The sequence below is a fragment of the Anolis sagrei genome, chromosome Y, assembly GCF_037176765.1.
Source record: "Anolis sagrei isolate rAnoSag1 chromosome Y, rAnoSag1.mat, whole genome shotgun sequence".
Lineage (NCBI taxonomy): Eukaryota > Metazoa > Chordata > Lepidosauria > Squamata > Dactyloidae > Anolis > Anolis sagrei.
This window is the reverse complement of record NC_090035.1, coordinates 60,445,888-60,464,281: the sequence shown is the minus strand read 5'-3', so window position 1 is coordinate 60,464,281 and position 18,394 is coordinate 60,445,888. Positions and strand designations below refer to the sequence as shown.

General features: G+C 41.6%; 1 protein-coding gene and 1 long non-coding RNA gene across 5 annotated transcripts in view; one reads left to right on the top strand and one right to left on the bottom strand.

Annotated features, from left to right (window-relative positions):
• LOC137095315 (E3 ubiquitin-protein ligase RNF126-like) overlaps positions 1 to 5,452 on the bottom strand; it is a 46,973-nt gene extending 41,521 nt beyond the window's left edge. The window contains exons 1-2 of one of the 3 annotated variants that reach the window (XM_067461793.1): positions 5,330 to 5,452; positions 1,676 to 1,734 (exon numbers count right to left, since the gene is read on the bottom strand). In XM_067461793.1, coding sequence (XP_067317894.1) covers positions 1,676 to 1,734; positions 5,330 to 5,404 — 134 coding nt within the window. In that variant the 5' untranslated portion in view covers positions 5,405 to 5,452. The other 2 variants (XM_067461794.1, XM_067461797.1) reach the window with 2 other exon arrangements.
• A 420-nt stretch (positions 5,453 to 5,872) lies between these two features.
• On the top strand, positions 5,873 to 11,514 carry LOC137095459 (uncharacterized). Of its 2 annotated transcripts, XR_010908848.1 has the most exons (3): positions 5,886 to 6,256; positions 7,967 to 8,070; positions 8,921 to 11,514. It is a non-coding gene; the product is annotated as an uncharacterized lncRNA (long non-coding RNA). The 2 variants fall into 2 exon arrangements; XR_010908849.1 differs by lacking the exon at positions 7,967 to 8,070 and having other exon boundaries at positions 5,873 to 6,256.
• The last annotated feature ends 6,880 nt before the right edge of the window (positions 11,515 to 18,394 follow it).

Genomic DNA, 18,394 nt, shown 5'->3' with positions numbered 1-18,394 from the left:
TCAGTAGATGTAAAAGGTTCATGAAGGTTGTTGTTCTCAATCTCTGGTTGTCTGGCTATTGGTTTCTTTCCTACTTTGGTGGCAAGATTAGATTTCCCATTTTTCAAGAGTTGGTGTGCTATCTGATCTGCTTTTCTGTTAGCATGGGTATTAGTTTGTGAGGGGTCATCGCTCAACCGTCTTAGCAGCCTCCATGCCTTCTGGCTGTTCCTCCCCATGTCGACTTCTCTTATCAGGTTTATCCACTGTTCTTCCTTGGCTTCAGAGATGGAGGACAAAATGCTCCGCACTGGCTGAAGGGTTTGCTCACTAAATGGGTCTTTGTTGTAGAGCCTGTAATAATTTTCCAACAAGGCAGCCGTTTCAGGAGTAATGCTCTGAAGGTAGTGTATTCTGCGGCCTTTCAGTATAGAGGCCCGTGAGCAGGTTTTCACTATTTCGATAAAGTGCTTGTATTCCTCTGCGATCGGCGCAACCAAGAGAGAGAAGGAAGACATGAGAGAAGTCTCCCCGCAGGATTGCAAGACATCCGGACATCCCCTGGGCAAACCAACTAACAGATCTTTTCAGGACCAACCATGACAATAATCTCAATCAACATTAAAGGCATGTAAGCTGCCAAAGAATGCTCTATGAGCTGTGCTGAAATAAGAATGTGCTGTGTGTCCAAGAAACACACAGGGATGAACAACAGAAATGACCAAAAGTTCCAGGAATGACCTTAGTAGCAGAAAGACCACATGCGCAGTATGGAAGCGCTTTGTAAAACCAGGCCTCCAAGTCAGCAGTGCCCACAACACTGAAGAAAACAATATAGAGGCTGTAACAGTAGAGCTTAATAACAGCACAATTACCTCTGTGTACAAGTCCCCAAATGAAGAGTTTTGTTTCTCCTCCCCTGAGAACTTTGATAGGCACCAAAGGGCAGTACTAATTGGTGACTTTAACAGCCATAGTCATGTATAGGGATATGTTCAAGAGGATAAAAATGGAGAGGCTGTCCTCTCCTGGTCTGAACTGCACAAACTATCACTCATTCATGATAGTAAGCCATGATAGTAAGCTCCCACCATCCTACAACAGTGAGAGATAGCACTGGATATAACCCAAACCTCTTATTTGTGAGCGACAGCATTGTGCAGCAATGTACTAAATCAATGCACCGACCAATATATCAAATAATAAAGTAAAATATATAAAATAATAAAATAAAGCATATAATGTACAAGATAAGATATAATATAATATATAAAATATAAAATGAAATATAAAATATAATATATACTGTGATATAATATAATATAATAAAACAATGTATACTATAAAAACAAAACAAAATATATAAAATAATAAAATGAAACATAATCTATAATATATAAAATAAAAACAGATAAAACAATGTATACTATAAAAACAAAACAAAATATATAAAATAATAAAATGAAACATAATCTATAATATATAAAATAGAAACAGATAAAACAATGTAAAATATCAAAAGAAAATAAAACAAAATAGAATATATAAAATATAAAATGGAACATAAAATATAATATATACAACAATGTAATAAAATAAAATATAAAAATACAATATATATATAAAAAACCCAGCTCAACCGTTCCATGCCAGATTATATCGGCGTTCCTCCAAGTGAAAGGAAGGGCATTGTCACCTAGACTCCTCCGGAAGCTCTTCTATGAAACCAGATTCGCACCTTGGACAAATGTAGTCCTGTAGAAGGAAACAGCAACAATAAAGACCACAAATAACAAGCAGGGAAAGGCCAAAATGTGGGAGATGATTTTGTCATCAAGCTCTAACTCCCCAGATCCATGGCAAATAAATTTACTTAATGGTGCAGATGAACCCAAAATTAAACATGAAGGGATACCAAGGGCTCAATCTAGATCTATATCCAGGTCTTCCCAATATAGTAACTGGGAGCCAAAGGCAACCCAGTCCTGGAAGAAAAGAGGAGTGCAAATAATTGATATCAATACTAATAATAACTATTAAACTCCATTGAGCCAGCATTTCCATCTGTAAAAAACAGATATTTAAAGCAGGAAAATCCCCCAAATTCCTTAAGATTTGAAAGTGATTTGAGTTCCTGTTTGAGTACAGAAAGCAATGGTTGCCTACTACCACTACTACTATTATTATATCCTGCTTTTGATTTGACATCGAATTTCTGTTTGGCTATGGATGACATTATTATTATTATTTACCACTTTTTGGATTGAGAGATATTATTATTATTATTATTATTATTATTATATTCTGCTTTTCTCTTGATTGAGAGATTGTAATGCTACTTCTAACAATATCGCTCTAGAGCAAAAAGAGGAATATAATAATAATATAATCTCAATCATGAGAAAAGGAGGATATAAATATAATAACAATAATAATTTTCAATCAAGAGAGAAAAGCAGGATATAATAATAATAATAATAATAATAATAATAATAATATCTCACAATCAAGAGAGACAGGCAGGGTTTAATAATATTGTTGATATTATTATTAGTGATATTATTATTATTATTATTTATAGTAATCTTATTATGACTGATGTCATTACTGCCGCAATTAGTCGCAATGTGGGCATAATCCTATTTTTTATATTTTGCTATATTTCTACGTTGTAGGTTTTTAAATTGCTTTGCTTTAAAGGGGCTGGGTCGCTTTTGGGTCTCAATAGAGAAAAAAAGCAGAATATAATAATATGTTAATAAAAATAATAATAGTAATAATTCTCAATGAAGATAGAAAAACAGGATGTAATTATAATATCATGAATATTAATATCAGCAACAATATCACTAAAATATCAGCAATAACATCACTAATAATATTAACAATAATAAAAACACTAATATTAACACTAAGAATATCAGCAATAATATCAATAAGAATACTATCAGTAATAACAACCATATCACTGTGTTGTCAAAGGTTTTCATTGCTGGAAACACTAGTGAGTTTTCTGAGCTTTATGGCCATGTTCTAGAAGCATTCTCTCCTGATATTTCACCTGCATCTATGGCAGACTTCCTCAGAGGTTGTGAGGTTTCTTGGAAACAAGGCAAGTGGGGTTTATATATCTGTAAAATGATGTCCAGGATGGGAGAAAGAACTCTTGTCTATTGGAGCAAGTGTGAGTGCTGCAGTTGGCCACCTTGATTAGCATTGAATAGCCTTGCAGCTTCAAGGCTTGGCTGTTTCCTGCATGGGGAATCCTTTGTTGGGAGACGATTAGCTGGTCCTGTCTGGAATTCCCCAGTTTCTTGAGCATTGTTATTTATTTACTGCCCTGATATTAGAGGGTTTAAAAAAAAAACACTGGTAGCCAGATTTTGTTCATTTTCATGGTTTTCTCCTTTCTATTGAAATTGTTCACACGCTTGTGGATTTCAATGGCCCTCTGTATAGTCTTACATGATGGTTGTTAGAGTGGTCCAGCATTCTGTGTTCCCAAATAAAATGCTGTGTCCAAGTTGGTTCATCAAGTGCTGTGCTATAGCTGACTTCTCTGGTTGACTTAGTCTGTAGTGCCATTCATGTTCCTTGATTCGTGTTTGGGCAATGCTGCTGTGTTTAGGGGTCCCTATGGGGACTTGTCCACAGCTGCATGGTATACGGGAGACTCCTGCAGAGGTGAGAGGATCCACCTTGTCCTTTGCTGAACAGAGCATGTGTTGGATTTTTAAGTGGGTCTGTATAGTTTGTAAGTTGTGTTTCTTTATCATCTTCAGTGGTTCCCTTGATGTATGGCAAGAACATTTTTCCTCTGGGTGGATCTTTGTCTTCACTCTTGCGGCTTGTTCTCAGTCTTGCAGCTCTTCAGATGTTTGAGGTGGAGCATCTATTGGCCTGTAGAGCCAATCAATGTTTATGCTGATTGATTTCAGTGGCTTCTCTGTGTAGCCTGACATGGTGGTTGTGAAAGTGACCCAACATTTCTGTGTTCTCCAATAATATACTGTTTCCAGGTTGGTTCATCAGGTGCTCGGCTATGGCTGACTTTTCTAGTTGAATTAATCTGCAGTGCATTTCCCATTCCTTGATTCGTGTTTGGGCACTGTGTTTGGGATTCCCAAACAACAACGGGGAATCCTTTGTTTGGGGAGACAAAGGATTCCCCTAGGCAGGAAGCAGTCAGGCATTGAAGGTGCAAGGCCATTCAATGCTAATCAAGCTGGCCAGTGGCAACATTCTCACTTGCCTCGAACAGGCAACAGTTATTTTTCCCACCCTGGACATTGTTCCACAGGAAAATCTCACTTGCTTCACAGATCTCACAATGGGTTGTTGTAGGTTTTTTGGGCCATGTTCTAGAATCATTTTCCCCTGACGTTTCACCGGAATACATGTCAAGCATCCTCAAAGGTGCAGGCGAAACGTAAGGGGAGAATGCTTCTAAAACATAGCCATATAGCCCAAAAAACCTAGAACAACCCAGTGATTACAGCCATGAAAGCCTTCAACAATACATTAGACCTCACAACCTCTGAGGATGCCCACATAGATGTGGGCAAAACGTCAGGAGAGAATGCTTCTGGAACATGGCCATACAGCTCAGAAAATGCACAACAATCCAAAAATATCACTGATAATACCAGCAATAATTTCACCAATAAGATCACTAATAATATCAACAACAATATTACTCAAAATAATAAAATAATAGCAACAATATCAATATCAATAATAAAGTTATCCATAATAATATTAACAAGAGTAAGAATGCTATCACTAGTAATAATATCAGCAACAATATCATTCATAACAATAGTTCATAATATCAATACTAAAACAATCATTAACATCAATGCAGATATTGTTGAAGGCTTTCATGGCTGGAATCACTGGGTTGTTGTGCTTTTTTCGGACTATGTGGCCATGTTCTAGAAGCATTCTCTCCTGATGTTTCGCCTGCATCTATGGCAAGAATCTTCAGCCTGATGAAGACGAAACGTCAGGAGAGATTGTTTCTAGAACATGCCCCGAAAAACCTACAACAACCCATCAATAATGATATAAATAATAATCAATAACAGTAAGAATAGTATCAATAATATCACTAAAATAATATCAGCAACAGTATCACTGATTATAATAATTACTCTAGTAATGAGAGGGCCAAGAACCATGTCAGCAAGGCGATCCCTCATGTCACTCTTCCCGGGGGGTGTTGGGACCTGTAGTCCCGCTCGCTTGGAAGGAAAGGAGGCCTAGGGTCTCCGGGAATACTGGGGCTTAGAATAGGGTAGGGGGTGATAGGTAGCGGCCCTATCTGCCTGTCTTCTCGTGAGCGCCTCACCGGCAGCCGCGGGGCGATCTCGGCCGAGCAGCAATGGCAGAAGAAACGTCCCGGATATGAGGACGCCTCCGCCATTTTGCCGCCGTCGCCGCTTCCTCTTCCGCCCCCAAGGGGAGGGGAGAGCACCGTGACGACAGGCTTGCGTCACCCACAAGAAGCCCCACCACGCGCCACATACGACGGCCCACTAACTGCCCAGCTGTGGAAGAACAGTGGATAATGGGGATCATCCGGTTCATGGGGATAATAATAATAATAATAATAATAATAATAATAATAGTAATGTCCTGGAGAATCAGATGATGATAATAATTATTATAATGATTATATATTAATAATGTCCTGGAGAATCAGCTAATAATAATAATATAAAAACGAATATAATAATAATGATTTCCTGGAGAATCAGATAATAATAACATGAATATATTATTATTATTGACACAAAAGCAAAGTATCACAGCAAACGAGATCTATATGCTATATGATGTGTCAAAGGAGAGCTTTGTGTCCTGAACTTTGACATGAAAAAACCTTGCCAGCACGTCCCTGACGTCATGAGACTCCGCCTCTCTCTCCGCCCCTTTCTCTGCCCCTTTCTCCGTGAATTCTGTCAACAACGAGAATACGCTGGCAATGCTGCCCTAGCAAAGGAAAAACCACTCTGGCATGGAGAAAGGGGCGGGGAGAGAGGCGCAGACTCATGACATCATGGACGTGCTCGCACAGTTTGCTCCCGCAGGAGGCTAGTTTGCCGCGGCTCAGAGTTGGTAAAATGTCTGGAAAAGATGGCAGGTCATTTGGCTATTTTGACCTTGTATGTGTGCCTAAATGATATGGGACTGGGTTTGAAATTCTGCATATTCAATTGATGGAATGCCAGGGAAGGCTGGGAACAAGAGAAACTCAGACATGTTGAATTTAAAGGTATATATAGAATGTTAATTATGTTTGAAGGATTCAAGGAAAGAGAAAGAAGAAGGGCCTGATTCAATGAGAAATGGATTTATATTCGAAATGCGTCTTTTTTGATCTTTGGCAGCATGCCCTTGCCTTGGTGCCATTTGAAAAGCTGTGTTCTTAAAATATAAAAAGAATATGTGCATCATGACAAAATGGGTGATCTTTAAAAGTGTGATGTTTTCAATGATTGTTTTGAATTTTCTGATGTTTATGTTCTGTTCTGTGTGCTGTTTTCAAATGGTGTGTGCGAATGCAAAAGAAGAGAAGCTGACCTTGGGAAGTTTGTTTGTGTGTGTATGCATGTGTGTGTGAATGAGGTTTTTCTCTCTGTGTGCAAATGTGTAAAAGGCCTAACCACTAACCAGCCTATCCATTTTTTGAGGGAGTTTGGAGAATGAATATTATGCTATGTGACATTTTCTGAAATGGTTAAAATCCTGATTTGTTCTGTGTCTATGAAAAAAATAATCTTGCATTATGAATATGTATCTTATGATAACATGAGAATTTGCCCACTTGGGCTGGGTGCCAGGAACTGTGTGAGGAAAAAAAGCAAAAAAAAAACAAACAAAAAACAACAAACAACAAACCAAAAAACCCGATGCTGTGTTTTGCAGCCCAGGAAAAGAGGCCAGGGCACATCAAAATGAAAATTTGAAGACTGTTAGAAACTCATTGTCTGTATTAAAAAGGTTTAAAAGCAAGCTATTCAAGAACTGTAAAACTGATGTTTTACAATGCCCAGAATAAAAGTACAGTATGTTATAGAGATAAGAACCTACATTGGTGCCAGCCCAGGATGAGATCAAATGGTGTCTATTGTTCTTGGAAAGTGGGAAAATGATTATGGAATGGATTGACTGTGTTTTAAGAGTGTATTTTTTTAAAACTGAGGTTTTAATTTTATTTTTGCTCAAGAATATTAAATAATTCTTATGTTTAAAGCAACTGCTTGTCATGAGAGGGTAAAATCATGTGCCGGAGTTTTTAAAGTTTTTTTAAAGAGCTGTTTTAAAATGGATAGTATGTGGAGGGCTGCTGCTTTACAGAACCAGAGAAGAGATAATGAGAAAAGAACATGGTGATCCCTTGCCAATCTCAGGCAGAAGAGAAAAAATGGTTATGAATGGTACATTTTAAAAGTATCTAATACCTTTTTGGATTTTTTGTGTTCAAATTTATGAATGCTTACCAGAGCTCCTTGTAGCTTTCTGGTTCAAAGGGGGAAATGCTTCATTTTTGCCCTCCCTTCTTCTATGGACTACTGTTGGATATTAACTCCTTGCAGGTTGGGACATTTTAAGGCTTGTGCCAAAAGAGGAAAGTTACATCTGTGTGTGGATAGAAAGTTTAAAGTTTGCGTTATTGTAAGTTCTTCGGGCTAAATGGCCATGTTCCAGAAGCATTATTTCCTGATGTTTTGCCTGCATCTATGGCAGGTATCCTCAAGGTTTTATTTTGGTTATTTTGAAATGGACAAACTAGAAACTGTGTGAGAGCTACTGTTTTACATAAAAGAGATTTCCCAGCAACCTCTCTTAAAAAGGAAGAGGCACAGGATTTGTGTCTAAAATTGTTTTGTGCCAGAAAGTTTTTGGTTAGAGAGTCTGATTTTGTTCCAGAACTACAGCTTAATAGAGGTTATGGAATTTATAAATGCATTTTCTTTTGAAGGAGGATCCAACCCCTCCTTCTCTGCTTCCTATCCCCTGTTGTCGTTGGAGGATGCCTTTTTCTTCGGATGGCTGTGGAATGACTATAGTGCCTTTATGTTTGAAGTAAGTGAAAACTGCAACATAGTGACAGCAGAAAATAACATGTCTTAAGTTGAGAAAAAAACTGCCTTTTTAAAAGTCAAGCCGCAGCTTGCCTTTAGCTAGATTGAGACACTGGTTGATGGACAGAACTCTTTACATTTTTTTGTTTGGTATTTAATTCAAAAGAAAACATATAATTGATTTTTACAGCGGAATTGAATTTTTATTTGGCTACAATGACCCTGGACATGAGTTATAGTTCTTAGCCCAAAGTGGCTGTACTTCATAGCTTGCTTCAAACATAGGGCAAAGCAACTCTAAAAATTCTTTTGAAATACAAATTTTGCTACTTTGGCCCAAATTCCTCTACAAAGTTACTGAAAGAGATAATTCTGGAACGGGACATTAGAATAGGTAGATAGGGCAGCTTGCCCTGGATTTTGCCAAATTTAAAAGACAATGCCAGATTTTTGCCAGATTTGAGAGACATTGCCAGTAAAGGGTTCAAGAGACAGTTTACTGTTTTCATTAAGTTGGAAAAGCAGGTCGCAGATGGAATGGGCAACCGAGAGTGCCAGTATACATTGCTAAAGGATTGCTTGCAGCACGCAGATGGAGGACCCTTCAGATGAATCGTGGGGAGGAACTGTGAGATAAATCATAGAGAAAAACTATGGAGAATTGTGTAAAAAGGATGGAGATTGGCTGAGAGGACTTTGGAGTGAGAGATCATGGAGGGCCGCAAATGCATATAGAAGCGAAGGATGTGGACGGAACTGACGACAGAACCGGCCAAGAGGACTTTGGCAGATGGGTAATCAGTATCTCCCTCCCCCTTTTCTCTCACTATCTTTCTGCTTGTCTCTTTTAGCTCCTGAGCTCCTGTATGGGACCCTAAAATTGGATGGGACCCTGTTCCTAAATTGGATATCCAAAGGACACTACTGCCAGCTGGAAAGCCTAATGGGAGTCCAAAATGCGGGAACCAAGCCTACCCAAACCACCACCAACTGGGTAGGACAAGCTAAAGACTTGTGAGATATGGAGACTTGTGAGATTTTACAGACTTTCCTGGACTTTCTTTACACAGAGACTGTTCTTAGAGCTGGAGACTTTGCTGGATACAGAGACTTTTTGGACTTAGAGACTTTCTTCATTTTACCTGGAATTTAATAGACTCATTTTACCTGGAATTTAATAGACTCATTGCTTCAATCAAAAAGGGGAACATATCCCCTGTTTGACTCAGGTTGCTTTTATGTCAGAGACTAAAAGGACATGAACATTGGATACATATGTGTGCGGCCACGTTTGGGCCTGATAATGAGGACTGGATTTGATACATATGTGCATGGCCATATTTGGGCCTGACAGCAAGAACTGGGCTTGATCTAAATTTTACTGAGGACTATATCCTTTCTCAAATTGAATGATTTCTGTTGCTGGATTGTTAAAGTGGTTATTGTCACCATTTAGTTTTGATTACTAGCTTGATAAGCTTTTATTTGTTTGTGCTATTTCAGTCAAGTGTTTAGAATTATGTTTTGGAAAGAGACAGAGATGATGTCATTCACAGCCTGATGCCACACCCCATTACAGCAGGATGGGAGAAGGACACACTCCACCAGTTAATAAATTCCATTGCAGAAAGATTACGAGACTGTTGGGTATGATACTTGCAAGCAGCCCGCTTTCCAGACACCATACAACAAACAATTGATCATACAGATCATCCCAGTTAATTCATTTTGAGAAAAGGAGAGGTCTTCACCCCCCCCTTGCTCCTTTGTACACCTTTATACACCTTTGTGCATCACTTAGCTAAGCCCAAACTTCACTTACAGAAAAAGGCATCTCATTATGACCATGCCCCATGTCCAATTGAGCCAATACCCTAGATGTGACATTATTGTATTCCTGTCAGATATACAGGACACAGACATATACAACCAAACAGAATTTTACATGTGCAGACAATTCCACATTGCATTGCAACATGAATACAAAGACACCGGCAAGATTGGCCAGCACACTTGGATTTGCAGAAGTTGGGCAGGAAGGAAAGATACTGCCCCAGTCTGGAATGGCACATGTACAACTGAAATCCCTGATTCCTGCTAGATTGAGATTCTTTGATATACAACAGCCACTTGGGGCTTAAGACAAAACAATTTAAAAGGGCCAGAGTTAAAGGGGCACACAGTGACACATAACAATACAACACTGACAATACAACATACTTTACAGAATCACAAAGAATTGGTGCAATCTTGTTTCCATAGATTGGAATAGCACTAACTGGCGCATTTCATCGCAACTAGAGAAACTGGCAAATTACACAATAAAAGGATCGGAATCCCTCCAAATAAAAGACACCCAAATGCAGCACAGATTAGCAGTAGACCACCTGTTCAGAGAGGGAGGTCTATGCATTTTGTTGCAAAATGAGAATGTTTCCAAGATATACCAAATAGTCAACACAATCAGTTTCACGTACACTGAAGACTCAGATTGGCAGGGGTGGCTCACATAATGGGTGCTTGACTTGCAATGGTTAAATAGTCATGTCTGAAATTGCAATTATCATGATGCTGTTGATATTTTTGTGTTGCTTCACTTTGATAACATGTGCTTGTAGAGTTACGCTGCCCTTAACCTTGGCCCCTAAAAAAGACTGAACAGATAGAACACTTGGTTGTCAACCTAGTTAGGATGACAACAGAATATACATCCTTAGGGTAAAAGAAACATCCCAAGTGGACACAAATGATTGGTCAAAAATAGGGGGTCATTGTGCAGCAATAAGATTAACTGCTTCTTTGCTCTGCTTTTGTAAAACCTGCTTGATTTGCTTCGCTGAAAAGAGTTCAGCTCCACAAAAAGAAAAGGTGGGAATGGAGAGGACGTGGTTTTAAAAAGGGAATTTCAGAGATCTTCCCAATGTCCATATGTCATGATTTACTGCCATATTGGCCTATTTCTGCAGTAGGCCTATGTTTACAGAAAACACTGATAGTTTGAGAAATCAGTGCTCCAAAGAAGAAGTTACTATTCAAGGATAACAGTATATCCAGACAAAACAAGCTAGCTGTTGGCTAGTTAGAACCCCCAAGTTTCCCAGTTGCTCTGAAGCCATGTTTGCAACAGACTAACAGATAAGATACAGTCATGGTCAGAGAACAATGGATTATAGCTATGTTATAGTTGTGCCATTGTTAGGATCCCACGTGTGCTATAATGTCAATCATAATCATAAACAACTAATGAACAACTGTATAGCTAACTTAGACCAATGAAATGATTTGTCTTTGGGAACCAATGAAAATGTATATTCCATTTACTATAAATGCTCTGCAGCCCCATTGGGGGTTGCGACAAACTCTTTGATTGCATCCCTGTATGCTTGTTTGTCATTATTGCTATGGTCATGCAATATATGACATAAATTCCAGTGAATCATCTGGGCCACAGAGTTGTGTCTTTGTTTGTAGTCCATCTGTGTGATTTTCTTGCAACAGCTGAGGATATGATCCATGGTTTCATCAGCTTCCTTGCACAGTCTGCAAGGAAGGTTAATAATACCCTGGAGAATCATATGATGATGATGATGATGATGATGATGATGATGATGATGTCCTGGAGAATCAGCTAATCATAATAATAATATAATAATGCACCCCTGCATTTGTTCAGCTGCTGCCAGAAAGCCTGACCCTATCGCTGTCTCTGCTGTCCTTTTTGTAAGGGTCCAATCCATTGCTGCAACTCTGCGTTTGATCAACTGCTTCCAGACAGCCTGACCCTATCTCTCTTTCTGCTGTCCTTTTTGCTAGGGGACTAATCCATTGTTGCAACCTTGCATTTGTTCAGACAGCCTGACCCTATTGCTGTCCCTGCTGTCCTTATGGCACGGGGTCCAATCCATTGTTGCACTCTTGCGTTTGTTCAACTGCTGCACCAGACTACCTGACCCTATCGCTGTCTCTGCTGTCCTTTATGTAAGGGGTCCAATCCATTGTTGCAATCCTGCATTTGTTCAACTGCTGCAAGAATGTCTGACTCTATCGGTGTCTCTGCTGTCCTTTGCAAGGGTTCCAAACCATTGTTTAACTGTTGCGTTTGTTCAACTGCTGCCCAAGACTACCTGACCCTATTGCTGTCTCTGCTGTCCTTTTTCTAAGGGGTCAAATCCATTGTTGCAATCCTGCGTTTGTTCAACAGCTGCAAGAATGTCTGGCTCTATCGCTATCTCTGCTGTCCTTTTTGCGAGGGGTCCAATTCATTGTTGCAGTCCTGCGTTTGTTCAACTGCTGCCAGACAGCCTGACCCTATCGCTATCTCTGCTTTCCTTTTTGAAAGGGTTCCAATCCATTGTTGAACCCCTGCGTTTTTTTCAACTGCTTCCAGACTGCCTCACCCTATTGCTGTCTCTGCTGTCCGTTTTGTAATGGGTCCAAACAATTGTTGAACCCCTGCGTTTGTTCAACTGCTGCCAGAAAGCCTGACCCTATCGCTGTCTCTGCTGTCGTAGTTCCAACAAGGTTCCACAGGCAGCCAGAAGAGGCTCAAACTTCAGGAGTAGCAAACCCTATTGTAGAGTTTGTCCTATTGTGCAAGGAAGGTTTGGATTGGGATTCTTAGTTTGGCCAATGTTTCACAGGCAGCCACAAGAGACACAAGGTTCTGGAGGAGCAAACCCTGGCTTAGAGTTTGTACTATTGGGCAAGGAATGTTTAAAACTGGGATTCTTACTTTGGCCAAGGATCCACAGTTGGCCACAAGAGACACAAGCTTTTGGAGGAGCTATCACTGGCTTGAAACTTTTACTACTCGGCATGGGAGGTTTAGATTGGGATTCTTAGTTTGGCCAAGGTTCCACATGCAGCACAAAAGACAGAAGCTTCTAGAGCAACAAACCCTGGCTTAGAGTTTCTCATACTGGGCACGAAAAGTGTGGATTGGGATTCTTAGTTTGGCCAAGGTTCCACAGTCGGCCACAGGAGACATACACCTATGGGTGAGCAAACCCTGGCTTAGAGTTTGTCCTATTGGGCAAGGAATGTTTGGATTGGGATTCTTAGGTTGGCCAACGTTCCACAGTTGGCCACAAGAGACACAAACTTCTCGAGTAGCAAACCCTGGCTTAGAGTTTGTCCTATTGGACAAGAAAGGTTTGAGACTGGGATTCTTACTTTGGCCAAGGCTCCACCAGTGGCCACAAGAGACACAAACTTCTGGAGGAGCTACCTATTTCTTAGAGTTTCTCCTTCTCGGTATGGAAGGTTTGGATTGGTATTCTCAGTTTGGCCAAGGTTCCACAGGTGGCCACAAGAGACACAAGCTCCTGGAGTAGCTACCTCTTTCTTAGAGTTTCCCCTTCTCAGCATGGATGGTTTGGAGACAGCAGCTTTTAGAGGAGCAAACCCTGGCTTTGGGTTTTCCTATTGGCCAAGGAAGGTTTGGATAGGGATTTTTATTTTGGCCAATGTTCCACAGGCAGCCACAAGAGACACAAGCTTCTGGAGGCGCAAACCCTGGCTTAGAGTTTGTCCTATTGGGCAAGGAAGGTTTGGATTGGGATTCTTAGGTTAGCCAATATTCGATAGGCAACAACAAGAGACATAAGCTTCTAGAGGATCTATCACTGGCTGAGATTTATCCTATTGGGCAAGGAAGGTTTGGATTGGGATTCTTAGTTTGGCCAAGTTTCCACAGGCTGTCACAAGAGACACAAGCTTCTGGAGGAGCAAACACTTTCTTAGAGTTTGTGCTATTGGGCAAGGAAGTTTGGATATGGATTCTCGGTATGGGCAAGGTTCCACAAGAGGCCACAAGAGACACAAGCATATGGAGGAGCAAACCCTGGCTTAGAATTTGTCCTGTTGGGCAAAGAAGGTTTGGATTGGGATTCTTACTTTGGCTAATGTTCCATAGGCAGCCATAAGAGACACAAGCTTCCTGAGGATCTACCACCTACTGAGAGTTTATCCTATTGGGCAAGGAAGGTTTGGATTGGGATTCGTAGATTGGCCAAGGTTTCACAGTCAGCCGCAAAATTCTGGAGGAACAAATCATGGCTTACAGTTTGTCCTATTGGGCAAAGAAGGTTTGCATTGGGATACTTAGTTTGGCCAATGTTTCATAGGCCGCCGCAAGAGACACAAGCTACTGGAGGAGCAAACACTTTCTTAGAGCTTGTCCTATTGGGCAAGGAAGTTTGGATTTGGATTCTTAGTTTGGGCAAGGTTCCACAAGAGGCCACAAGAGACACAAGCTTCTGGAGGAGCAAACCGTGGCTTAGAGTTTGTCCTATTGGGCAAGGAAGGTTTGGATTGGGATTCTTAGTTTGGCCAATATTCGATAGGCAACAACAAGAGACACAAGCTTCTAGAGGATCTACCACTGGCTGAGAGTTTATCCTATTGGGCAAGGAAGGTTTGGATTGGGATTCTTAGTTTGGCCAAGTTTCTCTTGTGTCTCTTGTGGCCAAACCTTCATTGCCCAATAGGACAAACTCTAAGCCAGGGTTTGCTCCTCCAGAGGCTTATGTCTCTTGTGGCCGCCTGTGGAACCTTGGTCAAACTAAGAATCCCAATCCAAACCATCTCTGACCAACAAGACAAACTCTAAGGCAGGGTTTGCGCCTCCAGAATCTTGTGTTTCTTGTTGCCTACTGTGGACCCTTGCCCAAACTAAGAACCCAATGCAAATTTTTCGTGCTCAATAGGAGAAACTCTGAGCCAGGGTTTGCTCCTCCAGAAGCGTGTGTCTTTTGTGGCCACCTGTGGAACATTGTCCAAACTACGAATCCCAATCCAAACCTTCCTTGCCCAATAGGACATACTCTACAATAGGGTTTGCTACTCCAGAAGCTTGTGTCCCTTGTGGCCACCTGTTGAACCTTGGCCAAACTAAGAATCCCAATCCCAAGCCTTCCTTGCCCAATAGGACAAACTCTAAGGTTGACCAAGGTCTTTTTTTGCTAGAGATGCTTGTGTCTCTTGTGGCCTGCTGTGGATCCTTGCCCAAACTAAGAATCCCAATCTGAAGCCTCCTCCAGAAGCTTGTATCTCTTGTGGCCTTCTGTGGATCCTTGCCCAAACTAAGAATCCAAATGTATAGCCTTCCTGGCCCAATCGGACAAACTCAAAGCCAGGGTTTGCTCCTCCAGAAGCTTGTGTCCCTTGTGGCTGCCTGTGGAACTTTAGCCAAACTAAGAATTCCAATCCAAACCTTCCTTGCCCAATAGGACAAACTCTAAGGCAGGGTTTGCTCCTCCAGAAGCTTGCGTCTCTTGTGGCCACCTGTGGAACATTATCCAAACTACGAATTCCAATCCGAACCTTCCCTGCCCATTAGGACAAACTCTACAAAAGGGTTTGCTACTCCAGAATCTTGTGTCTCTTGTGGCCACCTGTCGAACCTTGGGCAGACTTAGAATGCCAATCTCAAAGCTTCCTGGCCCTATAGGACACAAAGCCAAGGTTTGCTCCTCCAGAAGCTGGTGTCTCTTGTTGCTGCCTGTGGCCAAACTAAGAATCTCAATCCAAACATTGGCCAAACTAAGAATCTCAATCCAAACCTTCCTTGCCCAATAGGACAAACTCTACAATAGGGTTTGCTACTCCTGAAGTTTGTGCCTCTTCTGGCTGCCTGTGGAATGTTGTCCGAACTACGAATCCCAATCCAAACATTCTCTGCCGATTAGGACAAACTCTAAGCCAGGGTTTGCTCCTCTTAACTTTCTTGATGCCTCCTGTGGACCCTTGCCCAAACTAAGAATCCAAATCCAAACTGCCTTGCCCAATAGGACAAACTCTAAGAAAGTGTTTGCTCTTCCAGAAGCTTGTGTCTCTTCCAGAGGCCTATGGAACCTTGGCCAAACTAAGAATCCCAGTCTAAACCTTCCATGCCAAGAAGGATAAACTCTAAGAAAGAGGTAGGTCCTCCAGAAGCTTGTGTCTCTTGTGGCCGCCTGTGGAACCTTTGCCAAACTATGAATCCCAATCCAAAACTTCCTTATCCAATAGGATAAATTCTCAGCCAGTGGTAGATCCTTGTCCGAGGTACGAAGCCCAATCCAAACATCCTTGCCCAATAGGACAAGTTCTAAGAAAGTATATGTTCCTCCATTGGCCAAACTAAGAATCCCAATGCAAACATTCTTTGCCCAGTAGGACAAATTGTAAGCCAGGATTTGCTCCTCCAGAATCTTGCGGCTGCCTGTGGAACCTTGGCCAAAATACAAATCCCAATCCAACCTTCCATGCCCAATAGGATAAACTCTCAGCCAGTGGTAGATCCTCAAGAAGCTTGTGTCTCTTGTGGTTGTCTATGGAAAATTAGCCAAATTAAGAATCCCAATCCAAAACTTCTTTGCCCAACAGGACAAACTCTAAGCCAGGGTATGCTCCTCCATATGCTTGTGTCTCTTGTGGCCTCTTGTGGAACTTTGCCCATACCAAGAATCCATATCCAAACTTACTTGCCCAATTGCACAAACTCTAAGAAGGTTTTGCTCCTCCAGAAGCTTGTGTCTCTTGTGACAGCCTGTGGAACCTTGGCCAAACTAAGAATACCAATCCAAATCATCCATGCTGAGAAGGGGAAACTCTAAGAAAGAGGTAGCTCCTCCAGGAGCTTGTGTCTCTTGTGTCCACCAGTGGAACCTTGGCCAAACTAAGAATCCCAATCCAAACCCTCCTTGCCCAATAGGACAAACTCTAAGCCAGGATTTGCTCCTCCAGAGGCTTATGTCTCTTGTGGCAGCCTGTGGAACCTTGGCCAAACTAAGAATACCAATCCAAACCTTCCATGCCGAAAAAGAGAAACTCTAAGAACGAGGTAGCTCCTCCAGAAGCTTGTGTTTCTTGTGGCAGCCTGTGGAACCTTGGTCAAACTAGGAATCCCAATCCGAACCTTCCATGCCGGGTAGGAGGAACTCTAAGACAGAGGTACCTCCTCCAGAAGTTTGTGTCTCTTGTGGCCACCTGTGGAACCTTCACCAAAGTAAGAATCCCAGTCTCAAATCTTCCTTGCCCAATAGGACAAACTCTAAGCCACGTTTCGCTACTCGAGAAGCTTTTGTCTCTTGTGGCTGCCTGTGGAACCTTGGCCAAACTACGAATCCCAATCCAAACCTTCCTTGCCCAATCGGACAAACTCTCAGCCAATGGTAGCTCCTCTAGAAGCTTGTGTCTCTTGTTGTTGCCTATCGAATATTCGACAACCTAAGAATCCCAATCGAAATCTTCATTGCCCAATAGGACAAACTCTAAGCCAGGGTTTGCTCCTCCAGAAGCTTATGTCTCCTGTGGCCGCTGTGGAACCTCGGCCAAACTAAGAATCCCAATCCAAACTTTTCGTGCCCAATATGAGAAACTCTAAACCAGGGTGTGCTCCTCTAGAAGCTTGTTTGTCTTATGGCTGCCTGTAGAACCTTGGCCAAACTAAGAATCCCAATCCAAACCTTTCGTGCCCAATAGGAGAAACTCTAAGCCAGGGATTGCTCCTCCAGATTCTTGTGTTTCTTGTGGCCTACTATGGATCCTTGCCCAAACTAAGAATCCCAATCCAAACCTTTCATGCCCAATAAGATAAACTCTAACCCAGGGTTTGCTAGTCCAAAAGCTTGTGTCTCTTGTGGCCACCTGTGGGACATTGTCCAAACTAAGAATCCCAATCCAAACTTTTCGTGCCCAATAGGAGAAACTCTAAGCCAGGGTTTGCTCCTCCAGAATCTTGTGTTTCTTGTTGCCTACTATGGATCCTTGCCCAAACTAAGAATCCTAAACTGAAACGTACCTGGCACAATCGGACAAACTCAAAGCCAGGGTTTGCGCCTCCAGAAGCTTGTGTCTCTTGTGGCTGCCTGTGGAACATTGGCCAAAATAAAAATCCCAATCCAAACCTTCCTTGGCCAATAGGAAAACCCAAAGCCAGGGTTTGCTCCTCCAGAAGCTTGTATCTCTTGTGGCTGTCTGTGGATCCTTACCCAAACTAAGAATCCAAATCTATAGCCTTCCTGGCCCAATAGGACAAACACAAAGCCAGGGTTTGCTCCTCTAAAAGCTGCTGTCTCTTCTGCTGCCTATGGAACATTCGCCAAACTAAGAATTCCAATCCAAACCTTTCTAGCCCAATAGGACAAACTATAAGCCAGGGTTTGCTCCTCTAGAAGCTTCTGCCTCTTGTGCGGCATGTGGAACCTTGGCCAAACTAAGAATCCCAATCTAAACCTCCCATGCCGAGTAGGAAAAACTCTAAGCCAGTGGTAGCTCCTCCAAAAGCTTGTGTCTCTTGTGGCTACCTGTGGAACCTTGGCCAAAATAAGAATCCCAGTCTC